The sequence below is a fragment of the Vulpes vulpes genome, chromosome 8 (genome assembly GCF_048418805.1).
Source record: "Vulpes vulpes isolate BD-2025 chromosome 8, VulVul3, whole genome shotgun sequence".
In the NCBI taxonomy this organism is placed as follows: Eukaryota; Metazoa; Chordata; class Mammalia; order Carnivora; family Canidae; genus Vulpes; species Vulpes vulpes.
Window position 1 is genome coordinate 28,302,744 of NC_132787.1, and position 18,834 is coordinate 28,321,577.

General features: G+C 34.4%; 1 protein-coding gene across 5 annotated transcripts in view; it reads right to left on the minus strand.

Moving 5' to 3' along the window:
- The window catches only part of PIK3C2G (phosphatidylinositol-4-phosphate 3-kinase catalytic subunit type 2 gamma), a 364,684-nt gene that overhangs the window by 326,901 nt on the left and 18,949 nt on the right, over positions 1-18,834 (minus strand). For 4 of the 5 annotated variants that reach the window (XM_072765938.1, XM_072765941.1, XM_072765940.1 and 1 more), the window contains exon 2: positions 2,400-3,155. In XM_072765938.1, the coding sequence (XP_072622039.1) occupies positions 2,400-3,077 (678 nt within the window). In that variant the 5' untranslated portion in view covers positions 3,078-3,155. Of the gene's footprint in view, positions 1-2,399; positions 3,156-9,914; positions 10,021-18,834 lie in introns of those variants that run through there. The other variant, XM_072765939.1, reaches the window with a different exon arrangement.

Consider the following 18,834-nt stretch of genomic DNA (forward strand, 5'->3'; position numbering starts at 1 on the left):
TGAAGTGTATACTTAATGGATACAAAAGTATATAGAGAGATATATAGGTGTGTAATGGGTCTATAGATAGATATATCTATATGTTACATAGATATAGGTATGTGTCTTTTAAAATGTCATCCCATTGTTGTCTGGCTCCTTTCTTCTGATAGAAATTTGCTTTAATTCAGATTGTTATTCCACTGTGTGAAATCAGTTTTCCCTCACTGCTGTCTTTTATGATTTTCTGTTTACCTTTTGTTCACAGATGTTTGAGTATAATTTGTCTACATGTGGTTGTCTTTGTATTTATTGTTTGGGACTTGTTGAACTTCTTTGGATCTGTAATTTGACATTTTATAGCAAATTTGAGAAATAGACCATTATTTCTTCAAGTTAGTTTTCCTCCCTAGTTTTCTTCTCCTTTTCGGCTAGCATTCAAGAATTGTCCATATAAGGCTCCTTTCCCCATAAGTTTCTAAGTCCTTGCTCATTTTTATATAATCTTTTTATTTTCTCCTCTTTAGTTTGAATAATTTTTCTTATTTTTCTTTCAAGTTTATTATCTTCCTCCCTGTCATCTTCTGTTTTTAAGTACACCCAATGATTTTTCATTTCAGATATTATATTTTCAGTGCTAGAATTTCCATAGTCTTTGTTTTCTTTGTAGTTTCTAACTTCCTCCTGAGATTCTTCATTGGTCTACTCATTATCTCCATATTTTACTTTCTCTCTACGTCAACATTCTTTTAGTAACCACCTTAAAGTCTCTATCTGTTAATTTCAACATCTGGACTATGTCAGAATCTGTTTGTTTTGACTGGGTTATTTTCTTGATTATGGGTCAAAATTCCTTGCTTCTTCTTATATGTAAAGGATTGTAGATGACATGTTGCAAACTGTGTTGTCTTTTTTAAAAAGTGTACAATTTTTCTCTGGCAGGCAGGTAAGATACCTTGGTCTCCTCAGCCTTTGTTTTATTTTTTGTTAGGATACATCTATTTTGGTAGTAGCTGCCCATTCATTATAAAGTATTTGTTTTATATTCTTAAGAGATAGCTTTGGGTAATCTCAGTTGAATGCCTGAAATACCCACTCAGTGTCTTTCTAGGTTAGAACTTCAGCGCTACATAACTTACATTTGTGTGTGGTGAATACCATCACTTGACCAAAAATCTATAGTAAATCTCATGCAGATTTTTGACTCCCACCCATTGAGCAGCTGGAACTGCACTCTGTCATGGAACTGCAGGCTCTGCCTTCTCAAGCTTAGTGATAATGCTGCTGCTCATTTGGGCTTTACTATTCTGCTCTACTAGCAGAAAGTATCCCCAACCAGAACCAAGGATGATCATGCAACACTCTGGTGTTTCCCCTCTCTCAAGGAATCTGTCCTTTACTGCCTTGTGTTCAGTGCCTGAAATCAGGAGACGTTAATACTAGTTATTCTGCTCTGATCAGAAATAGACGTCCTAAAATTCATTCTTTTAATTCATATCAGTTGACTTGCTACCTCCTCTGCATATGCCTCAGACAGAGTTAGGTATTTCTTCTCTTGTGGACTCATTCTATCTGTTATTTTACTCTGTTGCCATTATTTGTTGACAAGTTAATTTGAGCAATATGCTATTTCTGAAATCAAGTATCATGTCTTTTCTTTGCATTCATTATACCTAGTATATCATGTATATTTTAAGAATATGATAGTTCTTGAATAAATGAGGAATCCTTTTGCTTCACCCTGTAAATTATAGCTGCAATAATGTTTTTTTAAAACTGCGTACTTCCAGTTTCACTTGCGTCTAGACTCAGTGTAAGCAAAGAAATATTCAAATATTATACAAGAAACTCTATGGTGACTAAATTGGTTGGAAAACTACTGATGAAACCATTAGGGTAAATTGCACAATGATTGCTTAATTTCCTACTCTTGGAATGATCCCAATAGAAGATGCCTGCCAAAAGTATAATTTAGGAGCTCTGGGCAAAAGGACATTTTTCCTACCATAATGACATAGTTTTAATTTATGACAGTATGACTCAAAATATAGATCTAATGAGATGTATGTGTGTTTCTGTACGTGCATAATAACACAATAAGAACCAAAAGTTCTTTTATCAGAGCTTCCGATTATGACGTTTTTATCCAATAAAATGTAAAGACTATAACATTTTATTTAGTTTTGACCAAACTGGAACTTTAAAAATGATTAAAATTTTAATTTTTCTTCTTCAGAAAAAAAGTCATTAATTTAAGAACATAGAATTTATAAATAATAAATTATTTTTTCAAAAATAATATTAATACATTTTCTTATTTAAGATGAGTTAACCTGATTACCAAATTAATCCAATACATTATTGAGTGATTCTTTCAGATTCATTTTTTTTTTTTTTAGGTCAACATACATGATACATACCTCTATATTCTTTGGCCATGTGCTTTCCCTGGCTCTGGGTAAAAAAGAACCTTCAAAAAGCATCAGGGAATGTTGCACAGTGTTCATATTTCTACTTCTTTCATTCTCTTCTTTTGGCATGAAATCAGTTGAGAAAGATGGATACATAGAAGGGATGCTACTTTCAAATCCTATGTGGTAGTTAGGATTTTCATTTTCTAATTCTCTCTGTGAATTAATTTCATGCAAACTAGTGGATGATGAAGCTAAAATACTGAATCTGTAATCATCAGCACCTTGATATTTTCCTATAGGGTTTCCCCAAGAGCTTCCTTTGTTCGTGTTTTCAGGATTTTGTAGCACAGAGCTCCTAAAACCAATTACTGGTGTTTTCCTAATTCGATGACAGGAGAGTTCTGAACTTTTAGCAGTTAATTCATTCAATGATATTTGGTGTGTTTCATCTAACGAATGCCTTCTTGAATCCCAGGTTGGTGCACTGGGTACAAAAATAGTGTTTTCTTCAATGTCAGTCTGATAGAGTGGAACTTTATTACTAATCTCATCTACTAGTTGATCAAAACCCAGACTGACTTGGTTAGGAGAAAGGAACTGATTTACAGAGTGAAATTCTTGGTGCTCATGCTGCTCTTGATGTGATTCACTGGTATTTAGATCTGTTTTCCAACAATAGGCCATTTTTATTTTATGTAAGAGAGGATTGATTCTTCTCCAGATATCTACTTGATGATATTATAAAAGAGGATAGGAATTTTCCTAGAAAAAGCATAAAAAGAAACAAAAAATTCTTTGATTAATTAGAAATAAAAGAACTTGCAAGAAACAAATATATGAATAAATATAAACAGTTGTTTTTGCAGCTATCCTTAACAAAAGAAATGACTCTTGAATAATATAAAACTCCATCAGGGCTCACAACATTAAAGTCTGTTGGGGGAGTATTGACTTAAGATTTGTGAAACTCCTAAAAGAGAAAAATAAGTCCCCTTGAATTATGACAAGAATTTCATGAATCAGTCCGAAGTTAATATTACCCTTTGAACTCCTTTTCCTACTGAAGATCCATTTGCCTATAGCATTATTATCTCCCTCTATATTCAATCATTTATAAGTATGCTAGTATTAAAGTCTCTTGTTAGCTAAACAGCCTCTTCTTGATCAGCAATTACTCCATTCCTAAACATAGTAAGTCTCAACTCTTTTTTCCTTTTATGACCAATTGTCTTGCAGGTTGGCTAGACCCTCTCTTTCCCTTCCCAAAACTCTTTCAACAATTGCAAACTTCTTTCATTACTTCTCCAAAGTGACTTTCATTAGGTTCACCAATGAGCATGTCAGTAAATTCAGTTGACATTCATCAGTTTCTAGTTTACTTTCTCTCTCTGCAGTACTTGACTCCATTCACCATACTTATCATTTAAATTTTTTTGCTTTTTTATTTTGGCTCCCTATGATACTATACCCTCTGAGTCCTTCTTTGTTTAGAGTCTCAGAGACTCCTTTGCCTATTACTCATTTTCCACCTCACCCTTGTCAGAGCTTCTTTACTTCTCAATTATTCTCTCCTTGTAAGTTATTTCATACTTCTTGTGGTTTAAAATACCATTTATGTGTTAATGACTCCAACTAGACTATTCTTGCTATTACCTTCTTGATGTCTCCACTTGTAGATTTTTTAAACCTCCAAGAGAAGGTCCAAAACTTGTATCATTGTTCACCCAAGAACCTGCTCCTGTTCTAGTGTTGTCTGGTACAGAAAAATGACTCAGTTGCTCAGACCATAAGCCAGAGTTTCATCTTTGAATCTTCCCTCATCTTTATTCTATATCAAATAAATTACCAGTTCCTGTAGAAAAATCTTTCTTTTCTTGTCTACCACTGCCACAATCTTAAGTCTTAAGCTTTTATCTTCAACACACACCTAGAATGTGGTGGTGTCTCTGAAACTGTTTCTACATTTTCTGCACCCATTTTTGGGTCCTATAATCCATTTTTTTAATATTAAAATGATATATATAATATAAAGAGACTAAACAAGTATCTCCTCTGGATATACCTTTTCAGTGGTTTTCCTATTGCCTCAGAATAACATCTGTATATATACATGTATACGTGTTACATATGTAAGATTTCTCTTTCCCATTAGATCATTAGACCATGTTAACCTTTCTCACTTATAGCTCAGTACCTAGTATTTTGCTTTACTCAGAGTAGTTACACATTTGTATTTGTTGAACAGATAATTTAATAAGTTAAAAATTTCTAATTGAGTTATAAGAAAATGAAATTGAAAAGTATTTATGTCACTTTTGTGAATTTATTAATTCCCTTAACAATTATATGTTTGTGTATTAAAGAGTACAAAAAGGATAATTATGATAGTGGTGCACTATAGAATATGAATATCTTTTTTTAAAGATTTTATTTATCCATTCATGAGAGACACAGAGAGAGAATAAGAGAGGCAGAGACACAGGCAGAGAGAGAAGCAGGCTCCATGCAGGGAGCCTGATGTGGCACTCAACATGGTCTCCAGGATCATGCCCTGGGCTGAAGGCAGCACTTAACCGCTGAGCCACCAGGCTGCACTAGAATATGAATATCCATGTTGTGTGATGGCAATTGATTTTTTATTCTACTGGCACTAAGGTTTACTTAAAACTCATAATAGCCCAAGAAATAAATGAATTAGATTGATTATTCTGCTTTACTCAAGAAATTGAACTAATAAATTTGTCAAAAAATTTCAGTTCAATGCAGTCAAAGATTGAACTGATAGATTTGGAAAATAATTTCAAGAGATGTAAATAAGAAGTGTATAGAATGAAGTTTTAACCAAAAACATTAATCTATAAAATGTTATTCCAAATTGTTCTAATTCATAGGTCACATCTAGACAACCATCTTTTTTTCAGGAATTGCTATTTTAAAAATCTTCATGTTAATAGTAAATACTGTAGTTCATTAAAACAAATGAAACTCAGGGCACCATGATGGCACAGTCAATTAATGTAGAACTCTTGGTTTGGGCTCAGGTCGTGATCTCAGAATCATGAGATTGAGGCCCACATTGGACTCCCTGCTGGGCTTACAGCCTGCTCGGGATTCTCTCTCCCTCTCATCCCTCCTGCTCATGCTGTCTCTCAAATAAATAAATAAATATTAAACAAAACAAACCGAGACTCTTTCATCTGACTCTGTCATGAAATTCAGGATTTGTCAGCAGGTGTGACTTTAATTCTGACAACTAGAGTTAATATCCTGTTGCAGTTTTTCTTAGCCCAACCTGCTCTTAGCCCAGCTTGCTCTGTTTTAGCTTAAATATGGTAAAGGTGGCTATATTCAGGTGATTTTAATAAGGTGATAAATAAAACCCAAACCTAGGAAAGGAAGGAAACAAGACAGATTAGACCAGAAAGAAGTGATATATAAACTAAGAAAACACAACAGTAATATAAATCAATGAAACCAAGAGCTAGTTCTTTGTAAAGATCAACAAAATTGATAAACCTCCAGCATGACTTATCAAAAGAAAGAGAGAGAGAGAATGCAGATAAACAAAATCACTAATGAAAGAGGAGAAATAATAACCCTATAGAAACACAAACAGTTGTAACAGAAAGTTCTGAAAACCTATGTGCCAACAAATTGGGCAAATTAGAAGAAATGGATAAAGCCCTGGAAACATATAACCTACCAAAACTAAAGCAGGAAGAAATAGAAAACTTAGCAGACCAATTACCAGAAATGAAATTGAATCAGTAATCAAAAAAAAAAAAAAAAAAAAGAACAAAAATCCAGGACCAGATGGCTTCACAGCAAATTCTACTAAACATTCAAAGAGTTAATATCTATTCTCAAGCTATTCCAAAAAATAACAAGAGGAAGGAAAACTTCTATATTCCCTCTATGAAGCTAGTATCACCCTGATACCAAAACCAGATAAAGACAACCTGATACCAAAACCAGATAAGGACAACAACAACAACAAAGAGAACTATAGGGGTGCCTGGGTGGCTCAGTCTGTTAAGTGTCTGTCTCAGTTTCAGCTCAGGTCATGATCTTAGGGTCCTGGGATTGTGCCCTGCAATAGGCTGTATGCTCAGCGAGGAGTCTGCCTGAGGATTCTCTTTTCCCCTTGCTCCATCCCTCCCCTGCTCCTATTCTCTCTCTCTCTCTCTCTCTCTCAAATAATCTTTTTTTTTAAGAGAACTACAGGCCAATACCTCTTAAGAATATAGATGCAAATATCCTTAACAAAATATTAGCAAACTGATTTTGACAATACATTAAAAAACCATACACCATTATCCAGTGGGATTTATTCCCAGAATACAAGGCTGGTTCATTATTCATAAAACAATCAACATGATATGTCACATCAATAACATAAAGAATAAAAACCATATGGTCATTTCAGTAGATGCAGAAAAAACATTTGATAAAGTACAACAGGCATTCATGATAAAAAAAAAAAACTTCTGCAGAGTAGATCTGAAGGTAACATACCTCAACATGATAAAGACCTTATATGAAATACCCACAGCCAACAGCATACTCAATGAGGAGAAACTGAGAGCTTTCCCCAAAGGTCAGGAACAAGATAAGGATGTCCACTCTCAACATTTTTATTCAACATAGTAGTAGAAGTTCTAGGTACAGCAATTAGACAACATAAAAAAAAAGCATCCCAAATGGTAAGAAAAAGGTAAAACCCTCACTCTTTGTAGATTACATGATACTGTATATAGAAAACCCTAAAGACTCCACCAAAAAACTACTAGAACTGATGCATGAATTCAGTAAAGTCACAGGATACAAAGTCAATGTGCAGAAATCTGTTGTATTTCTATACACTAAAGATGAAGCAGCAAAAAGTGAAATCAAGAAAACAATCCCACTTACAATTGCACTAAAACCAACAGAATACCTATGAATTGACTTAATTAGATTAAAGACCAGTACTCTAAAAACTATAAAACACCAATGAATGAAATTCTAGATGATGGAAAGATGTCCATTTCCAAAGAAATGGAAAGATGTTCCATGCTCATGGGTTGAAAGAACAAATATTGTTAAAATGTTTATACTATCCAAGCAATCTACACATTTAATGTAATTCCTATCAAAATATCAACAGAATTTTTCACAGAACTACAAAAAAATCTTAAAATTTATATGGAACCACAAAAGACCTTGAATAGCCAAAACAATCTTGAAAAAGAAAAAGCTGAAGGTATCAAAATCCCAGATGTTGTTATGTTACAAAGTGGTAATAATTAAAAGAGTATGGTACTGACATAAAAATAGACACATAGATCAATGGAATAGAAGAACAAACCCAGAAATAAACCTCACAGTTACATGGTCAGGTAATCTATGACAAAGGAGGAATAAATATTCAGTGGGAAAAAGACAGTCTCTTCAACACATGGTGTTGTGGAAACTGGAGCCCATTCTTTTACCATACTCAGAAATAAATTCAAAATGGATTAGACACCTAAATGTGAAACAATAAAAATCCTTGAAAAGAACATAGGCAGTAAACCCTGTGACATCAGATATAGCAACATTTTTCTAGATAAGTCTCCTGAGGCAAAGGAAACAAAAGCAAAAAATAAATTATTGGGACAGTGTCAAAAAAAATTTGTACAGTGAAGGGGACAAACAAAACTAAAAGGCAACCTACAGAATGGGAGAAGATATTTGCAAATGACATATCTAATAAAGGGTTAGTATCAAAAACATATAAAGAACTGATACAAGTTAACAGCCTAAAAACAAATAATTCAATTAAAAAAATGGGTAGAAGGCATGAAAAAACATTTCTCTAAAGAAGACATCCAGATGTTTAGATCCAGACAGACATCTAGATCCAGACACTCGTCTATTATTAATAACATCACTCATTACCAAGGAAATGCAAATCAAAACTACAATGAGATATCATCTCATTCCTGTCAGAATGCAGTCAAAACTGCAAAAAACAAGTATTGACGAAGATGTGGAGAAAAAAAAAATCCTCTTGCAGTGTTGGTGGGAGTCTGAACTGGCGCAGCTCTGTGGAAAACAGTATGGAAATTCCTCAGAAGGTAAATATAGAACTATTCTATGATCCAGCAATTGAACTACCGGGTATTTACCCCCAAAATATGAAAACATAAATTCAAAGGGATAGATGCATCCCCCATTCATAGGGATGCATCTATCCCCCATTTATTGTACCATTATATACAATACCTAAACTATGAGTGCAGCCCAAGTGTCCATCAGTTGGGGACACTCAACTCATATATTTTATATGAGTTTTATATTACATATATATATATCACCTTTTCATATATGTACAGTGGAGTACTAAGCCATAAAAAGTGAAATCTTGCTATTTGTAACAACATGGATAGAACGAGGGAATATAATGCTAAGCAAAATGAGGCAGAGAAAGACAAATACCACATGATTTCACTCATATGTGGAAGTTAAACAAAACAAGCAAAAGAAAAAAGACAAACCAAGAAACAGATTCTTAACTATAGAGAACAAACTAATGGTTGCCAGAGGAGAGGTTGGTGGGAAGTTGGGGGAAATAGAGGTTGGAAATTAAGGAGTATACTTATCATAATGAAAAAAATGATTAAAAAAAACAATTAAAAATTTTAAAAAGTGAAAAAAATATTTTTTTCTTTAACATAAAAAATGATTTTATAATTTTTTTGTGGCTTGAAAGAACTGATTGGTTTTTTAAAATTATTTTTTAATTTTGTAGATCCATTAAAGGAGGTCTTTAAAGATCAGTAGTCTGATCCTGAAGTTAAAGATTCCTTTAGGCTGTACCATTTGCTTTTGTTCATAATAATAATGATACCTAATATTTTTAAGAGCAACTCTGTGCTACTGCTCTATATACATGTATTACCTTAACTTGTGATATTATTATTGCCACTTAACAAATGAGAAAGCTGAAACACAGAAAAGTGAATCAACTTACCCATAGTCTACAAGTTTGTGCTTACAGATTTGTTTTGAGCAAAGATTAAAGAGAGGCATATAGATGATTATATCATACTAATATCATATCTGGAGCAAGCCTGAATTTAGGCACTGCAACACAGCATTAACTCAATTCAAACTATCTCTACGGAAAAGAGCTGAAAACTTTCAAATTTTTATTAATAACAATATTTTTTCAAGCATTTCTCACAGTACTAAAACTTGAAATGGGTTAGAGGCTTTTCGGAAAATCTTATTATCATGAGATAAAGGAGAATGAGAAATACTTATCTATATTGAAAATGTAATAAAAACAAAACTTCTTCCAGATTCACTTTTTTCAATATTAAATTTAGTGATTTTAAGGAATGTCTAGTAATTTTAAATCCTATCCTTACCATCACAGTCTAGAAGGTAAATCATTTCTTAGTTTATAAACAAATAGAAACATTATTTAGTACCAGCTGGCAAATGTGTACACTCTGCATTACGAAGTAATGAATAAAATAATTGAAAGTCATATACCTTGACTTTGAAGCAGAACTGTACATACAGATTAGAAGCAATTACAGCATAATTGAGAGGACATAGCTCTCTGTTCCTGATTTAAATAAGACTCTTCAGAACTAAAACACAAAACAAAACAAAACAAAAAACAATGTGTAAGAGGCACAGCAATGCTCTTCCCGCCCCTACAGTTCCATGTCTTAATACATGAAACCCGTGAATATGTTAGGTTATTTGGAAAAGAAGAATTAAAGGTTGCAGATGGATTAGGTTTCCTAATTAGCTGACCTTAAAAGAGGGTTACCTGGGTGGGCTCAGCATAATCACAAGAATCTCTAAAAGTGGAAGAGGGAACAGAAGAGAAGGTCAGAGTGATGTGATTTGAGAAAGACTCAACCTGCTTTTGCTGGCTTTGAAGACAGAAAAAAGGACCCATAAACCAAAGAATTTGAACAACCTTTAGAAGCTAAAAAGGACAAGGAAACAGATTTTCCCCTAAAAGCCTCCAGAAAGAGACACAGCCCTTCTAACACTTTGATTTTAGTACAGTGAGTTCAATGTTGTATTTCTGACCTACAGAGTTGTATGATAAATTGTTTTGTTTTAAGCACTAAGTGTGTAATCATTTGTTATGGTAGCAATATAAAATCAATACAATATGCAAACTGGAAGCTGCTTCCTAAATTGATTGGAAAATTAGAGGCTGGAAGTATAGCTGATGGCACAAAAACAGTCCTCTATTCTTTGTTGGTATGTTCAGTTAAATTCAAATGGGATATTTAAAAGATGTTTATAATGAACTTAGTTTAAGCAAGTGCTTATAACCTTCCATTCAATTCAACTTTTCAGAGATCAATTTTTTTTATTGAGGGTTAATTACTCATCTGCCCTCAGGAGAAAGTACAGACAGAATTTAGGCACCTATCAGAGAAAGGGCAGCCCTTGCCAGCTACTTCCATTTTCTAAATTTACAAAAGTGCAGGTATCATCCAAATAGCCCCTGTATTCAGAATGGGAACAAAAATACTTATTTTACAAAAGAACAAAGAAAATGTCTGAAGATGTCTGTTCTTGATTCCAAAAGTCCTGGCTATATTGCTGAATTAGTGTATCTGCAGGGGAGACATGAGAAAATGGATGAGAGAAATTTACTACAAAGTTGAAGAAAAATGATTTTATATCAGATAGCAAATCGTAGGCATTGAAAATTTACCAGTTTTTAAAAAATATATAAACGTCATAGAAGATAAAGATTGTTTCAACATAAGACATGTCAAAGTCTAATCAAGCCAAACCATCTGTACTCTCTAAGATGGAAGGAATGTCTACCTGGTTCCTGAGAAAACTTCCCATCTTTCTTCATCTGCTGAGCCAATTATATATATCACACAGGCAGAGACACTCATATTTTAGCTAGACATAAACTTGAACTTTCTCAGCTCAATTTTCTATATGAATATAGAGAAGATCACAATCAGTTTTATTTTATTTTTTAAGATTTTATTTATTTATTCAAGAGAAACACAGAGAGAGCCAGACAGGCAGAGGGAGAAGCAGACTCCATGCAGGAAGCCCGATGTGGGACTTGATCCCAGAATTCTGGGATCATGCCCTCAGCCAAGGGCAGACACTCAACTGCTGAGCCACCCAGCAGTTGTGGCTAGCGTCACACAGTGTAGGCATCCCCACAACCAATTTTATATATAAATATATATGTATAAAATTATGTATACATGTAAAATTTATATTATGTCTAATTAGGAATTGGGTGTTGAGGTAAATGCATTACAATTATTATTATTATTATTATTAGCCCAGGTATTATTTTCGCCTAAGGGAAGATATGAGGTGTTTGATGAAAACATCAATCTCCAGAAGTCCCTAGGTGCCTTTTTACATAAACAATTAACATTTCCTTATACACAAATAATCCAATAGAAGCCTTACTTCTCATTAGACTGCCTAAGCTTCTTATATATGAATATCTGAAACTATTATTTATTTTTATTTGTGGGAGGTATTGACTTAAATGAACTCATTTATTCATACATCTACAGTTGGCCCTTGAATAATGCAATCGCTAGGGACACTGACCTCTCCGGCAGTCAGAAATCCATATTTAAGTTTTGATTCCCCCAAAATATCTACTAATAGCCTACTGTTAGCTGGAAGCCTTGCGAATAATGTAAATGGCCAATTAATACATATTGTTATCAAGAAAACCATAAGAAAAAGAAAGTACATTAACAGTACTGTACTGTACTTATTTATGTAAAAAGTTTAGGTAGTTTGGTTAAAAAAATGAAGCCTCAGGCAGCCTGGGTGGCTCAGCGGTTTAGTGCTGCCTTCAGCCCAGGGTGTGATCCTGGAGTCCTGGGATCAAGTCCCACGTCGGGCTCCCTGCATGGAGCCTGCTTCTCCCTCTACCTGTGTCTCTGCCTCTCTCTCTCTCTCTCTCTGTGTGTGTGTCTCTCATGAATAAATAAATAAAATCTTAAAAAAAAATGAAGGAAGCCTCTGTCAGAACCTACATTAAATATTGTCTCATGTAATACAAAACACTGTAGATGTTATACATATTACTAACAATAGATAAAAGATAATGTGAAAAACAAATTCATATTTATTTATAGATACAATGATTCATACATTGGTAACAAAAATGCAGCAATATGATTGCTTTATGATAGCCTAGTATAATCAATATAGTTGCTTCATGGTAGCCTAGCATATATACTGATGAATGAGTCATTATAAAATTTTTATAGCATACAGCATTAAATTCATATAATACAGTGTAGGAAACATTGTTACTTTTTAAATCATTACTTTTCAAAGATTTATTTATTTGGGAGAGAGGGAGAGAGAGTGCACACACACACACACACACACACACACGTGAATTGGGGGAGGGGTAGAGGGAGAGAATCCCCAGCTGACTCTATGCTGAGCATGGAGCCCAGTGTTCAGTGACCCATCAGATCATCACTTGAGCTGAAATCATGAGTCAGATGCTTAACCGACTAAGCCACCCAGGCATCCTGACTTTTTTTTTTTTTTAATTAAGTAGGCTCCACACCCATCATGGAGCCCAATGCAGGGCTTGAACTCACAACCCTGAGATCAAGACCTCAGCTGAGATCAAGAGTCAGACACTTACTTAAACAACTGAGCCACCCAGGTACCCCCATTGTTAAATTAAAAAAAAAATTCACCTGTGATAATAGGCTAATACCCAGTTTCTTCAATCACAACAGAGCCTTACTGCATGGTAATGTAATTTTTTGAAAGCAAAGTTATACAATACTAAGAAAACTAATACATGATTATTTTATATTAAATATCACTCACACTATGCCTATGTACGAACAGGCTACCCACTTCCATACAAGTCTTATATACAGTGTTCTACACAATGAATACTTAATGACACAAAAATATCTCATATAGTTTTTGCCATATAGTTATTAGATTTCCACACAAAGACACACACATGCAACAGATAAGTTTATTAGCTGTATAGCATGATGATTATTTACTGTCCATTGACTGGAATGGATCATCATAGAGATCTTCATCCTCATTGTCTTGATGTTGAGTAGGCTGAAGAGGAGGAGGAGAAAGGAGAAGGGTTGGTCTTCCCATCTCAGGGGTGACAGATGGAACAGGTGAAGGAGATGGAAGGGGAGGCTGGAGATGCAAGCACACTTGGTGTAATTTTACAGAAGTACATAGTAATTTCTGACTTTTTGTTTTTTCATTTCTCTAAAAATGTTTCTATACAGTACCAATCCTTTCACCATTTGTTTTGCTTTTAGCACATGTGTTATGGAAGGATCCATATCACAAAAGAAGTTAAAAGCTGTCTTGAATGATTGGAACCCTTCATTAGCTAAATTGTCTAATATTATTAATTTGTTTTCTGGCACTGCTTCTACATCTTCTTACTCATCATCTTGCATTGGTTTGAAAGTACTCATCTCCAATGGGTTGTCTTCTGTTAATTCCTCTGCTGTGGTATCTATTAGCTCTTGAATTTCTCCAAAATCTATATCTTGAAACCCTTCATCTCCACCTTTGTCATCATATCCACAATCTCATTATCTTGATCATCATAAGTCATCTGAAGTCATGCACAACATCTGGACCCAGTTTTATCCAGCAGGAATTTATTGTTTTGGGTTTCATGGTTTTCATGGCTTTTTCTATAACAACAATGGCATATTCAGTGGTGTAATCCTTCCAGACTTTCATGATGTTCTCTCTGTTAGGGTTCTCTTCCATAGCATTGACAGTCCTTTCCATATCTAGTGTGTGTTATGAGCCTTAAAGGTCCTTATGACCCTCCAATCTAGAGGGTGATTATAGAGACCTTGTGTTTGGTCGCAAGTAGTCCACTTTGATGCCCTCAGTGTTGAGCTCATGGGGTTTTGGGTGTTGAGCTCATGGGGTTGTGGGTGGCCAGAGGCATTGTTCAATATCAGAAGAACTTTTAAAAAAATTAGAAGAACTGTAAAAGGCAATCCCTGAGTGGCCAAGTACTTCTTGACTTCAGAGACAAAACACTGGTGGAACTAATCCAGAAAACAGAGTTCTTTTCGAGGCCTTCTTGTCATACAAGTAAAAGACTGGAAGCTGGTGTTTATCTTTTCAAAGCATGGGGGTTAGCAGCTTTATAGATAAGAGCAGTTCTGATCATAAACCTGACTGTATTTGCACAAAATAGTAGAGTTAGCCTGTTCCCTCCTGCCTTAAATCCTGGGGCTCTCTTCTCTTCCTTACTAATAAATGTCCTTTGTAGCATTATTTTTCCCAGAAAAAAAAAAAAAGACACTTTCATCTGCATTAAAAGCCTGTCCAGGCAGATATCTTTTCTCCTTAGTGATTTTCTTAATGCCATCTGGGAACTGCTTCCTCTTGATCAGCAGAAGCTGCTTCTCTTATTATCTTGACATTTTTTAAAGACAGACTTCTTTCTAAAATTATCAAACCATCCTTTGCTGGCATTCAATTCTCTAGCTTTAGATCATCCACTTTCCTTTTGCCTTAAATTCTCATATAATGATTTTGCTTCATCTTGAGTCGTATTAGAACATAGTCACATAGATTGCCCATGTTAGGCATATAGGTATGCCTTTCTCTTAACAATCCTGCACCCACATAAAAGCTACATTTCCACTGAGATAAAAAAAGATATTTCGCAGAAAAGTGCAAAGTTTTTGTGCCTGCTGGCATAGCTACAGTCATGGATTCATAAATTTCCTTTTCTTCTTTTACAATAGTCTGTATGCTGGATTCATTTATATTGAAATTGTGGGGAACTACATCCATAGACCTCCATCTACAGTACCTATCAAGCAATTCAACTTTTTCTTGTAATGTCTTGGCTTTTCTGTGCTTTTGGGGCAAACTTCCAGCATTGCTAGTGACACTTTGTATGGGTCCCATGGTGTTATTCAAGGCTTATGATATTATACTAACCACTATGAAAAGTATCTGAGAACCTCAAGAAATCACTTTTTACTGCAATATGCAGTTTACCAGAGAGACTTAATTGCTCACATGGAAATAACTAGAATCACATGGCATAGTTTGCAACACTTGAGCTCCTCATAATAACGACAGGAAGTGGCTATGAAATTATTACAGTAATGCAGTATGTACTATAGTTCATTTTAAGCAATTATGATTTAATACTGCATATATACACTTTTTTACATTTCTCTCAATTGAATAGAGCCATGTACTGTCTGTAAGTGTGTGTGTAGATTTTAATAATTTTAACTTATTTTAATAGATTTGTGTATATTTTATGATAGTAAACAATAAAAATATCTGTATATATGTATTTTATATAAAATACATATATTTTTTGCATTCATAACATACCTTTTTCTTATTCTTTTCATTGTTTCTAGGTTGTATGGTTCAGAATTTTTCCAAATTGTCACAAATATCAAAAAAAATTTCCAATATCTTTATTGAAAAAAGTCTGTGTATAATCATACAGTTCAAAACCATGTTGTTCAAAGATCAACTATATTTACTCTTTGTACATTTATTTATTCAGTACCTGTATTCTTAAGTATATTGTTGTGTCTCAGGCACTGTGCAAAACACTTAGAATACAAAAATGACAAAATACAGCTCTTTCTCTCAGGTACTTCATAGACACAAATTTATATTACCATACAATATAAGAAGTACTTTAATAGACACAGGCTCCGTTTTGTTTGGGGGAATTTTATGTAGAATACTGTTAAGCTTATTTTGCCTCAGAAGAAGCAGAAGTAAAAATGAATAACATATTTAAGATTTACATATTGGGTATGTTTTTGCTCAGTATATGCTATATACATCAGAAATAATTTCTTGCAAGTCATTGAGACCTGGTTTCAAGCATGCTTTGATTCCTAAGTATTGTTAAATTTTTATTCAAACATGATAAAGCTGTTGAAGTAGTAATTCATTCAGTGCCTCTAAGTCTATCTTAAGAGTAAATAAAAGAATGAAAATTGTATAATAGTGGATAAAACAAATGAATAATTCTAGCATCCCCGGTGCCCTTGAGAATGAGTCTCTTTCTCTAGTACAGGATCAGAACTGAATGCATCAGAGTGAACTCATGAAGTTAAAAAATATATATATCTCCTTCTTTTTCTCTGTCTCTATTTATCTATGGCATTCTTCCTTGGAAAGGCCTAGAAAAAAATGCCTATCTGAATAGCCATGAGCATCACTAACATCCAGATTGTGACTTTGAAATACTACTCGTTCAAAGCAGGGCTACTTGGAGGACCAACTGAGTTCTGATCTAGAGAAAATAATGTTTAAGGTGATTTTAAGAGATGCTATAACTGTAGTTAGGAAGGAAGATATCAGAGGATACAAGGGTGCACCAATAGGAAGTGAGAGCCAATATGAAGAGGCTCTGATTGACTAAAAAGTGTAATAACTAAAATGGATGAAAGCATACCGTATGTGTTTAAATGCATTCTTTCATAATGACACATATACACACATACAACTAATTAATTGCCTTTGTACAGCACAAGGTTAACAGAATGCACCATAAAGCATTTGTCTTTTTTTTTAATGAAATGAATACTGCATTACTAAGGCAAAATTTCTCTTTGTAGAAGTATTGCAACGAATAAATAAAGAAAATGATAAATTGGGTTAGCAATAGTTTACAATAAGTGATAAATTATAAAATCTAGTCATCAAGCATTGGTGGCTGCTAACATCACAAAAAGAAAGGCACCCAGGTGTTTTGTACTTTCTGATACAGAATTCAAAACTATCATGAAGGAGTCTTGCAGATAATTTAACCTTAATTTATCTGATTAAACTTCTGTGTCCAATCACTACTGCCCAAGGAACAAAGAAGGTAGAGGAAGTTAAACTAAAAACAGGATAGAAATAGATACAGGAAAAATAAGCTAGTTTCTTCAACAAATAAATTGCAAGGAAAAAAAAAAAGCAATGATGATGAAATACATTAATTGAAAAAAACCCTGTAAAAACATATCCATTCCCCCAGTCTCCTGACAAGAAAAAAAAAAAGGCAAAACAAAGCCATACACTTTATGTATATACATTTGGATGATGAAAGTATATAGAAAAATATAATGTGATGCCAGAATAGTGTTTATTCTTGGAGAAAGGGTATTGTGGTGGGAAGACATATGGGGGCTCTATGGGTGGCAGGAAAGGTGTATCTCTTGACATGGAATGTGGTTGTTCAATTTATAATAGCACATTAACCTGTACACTTGCTTTATGTCATTGCTAATAACATAAATTTTAAAAAGGGAATAGGTAGCTTGATTTTGTAGACATGTAGAACTTGAGGATTTGTACAAAATCTAAGTGAAAATGCTGAGTAAATATTTGCACATATGGTTCTTTAATTCAAGAGATAGGTTTTACAGTTGAATCCATGACCCTTGTTTAAGGAGGGTTTAATTAATTAGGAAGAGATGTAATCTATCTGAAAGTTGAATCCTGATGTGAGAGACAATCCATATTTAAAGAATGGATCCTAAAAGGAGAAGTACAAAATAGTCTGAGAGGTAGGAAGAAAACTGTAAGCCACTATCACCTAACTTGTCCACTTCTGGAACTAGAAAGAGGGAAAGAAGTAAAAGGCAAGTGGCTCCCTTTTAAGAACCTCATTGGATAGTAGCCCGTATTTCTTCTTCTATCCATTGGCCTACATATAAAACCGCAAGGAAGGCTGGGAAATGTGGTTCCCTATGGTGTTGCCATGAGACCAGAAAAAAAACTTGACTATTCTGTTACTAAGAGGAAGAAATCATCTTATTTAGAACATTCATGACAGGTTGGTTTTCAAGTTCTCTGGGAGGCCTGGAGTTAGAATGTGAAATGCACACACTGAATCAGGTGCATTAGGAGCAAAAGTCCCTAACAGATGTAGAGGAACCAGATCAGTGGATATTAGTAAGTAGGAGGGAGGTAGGCAATGGAGCAAAATGTCATGGGGTTCTGAAGAGTAGAGTTTAAGTATGAACTGTTGTTTAAGAATAAAGTGTTAGAGGGGTGCCTGGGTGGCTCAGTGTGTTGAGCCTCCAACTCTTGGTTTTGGCTCAGGTGATGATCTCAGGGTGGGAGATGGAGCCCCTTGAGGGGCTTCAGGCTCTGCACTCGGTGTGGGGTCAGCTTAAATTCCTCTCTTCCTCTCCGTCTACCCTAACCCCACCCCTCCCCTTAAATAAATAAATAAATAAATAAATAAATAAATAAATAAATCTGAAAAAATATTAAGTGTTAGGAATGCAGGAGGTGGTGGCAATATGGATGAAGATTGGTCTTTGCCTCCTGTTCCTTGCTAGGTGGGTATGGGAGAATGAACAATTTTCACAGGAGGGCTGGAAAGCAGCAGGTCCTGGGTAGAGCCACGTTTCCCTTTAGGAAA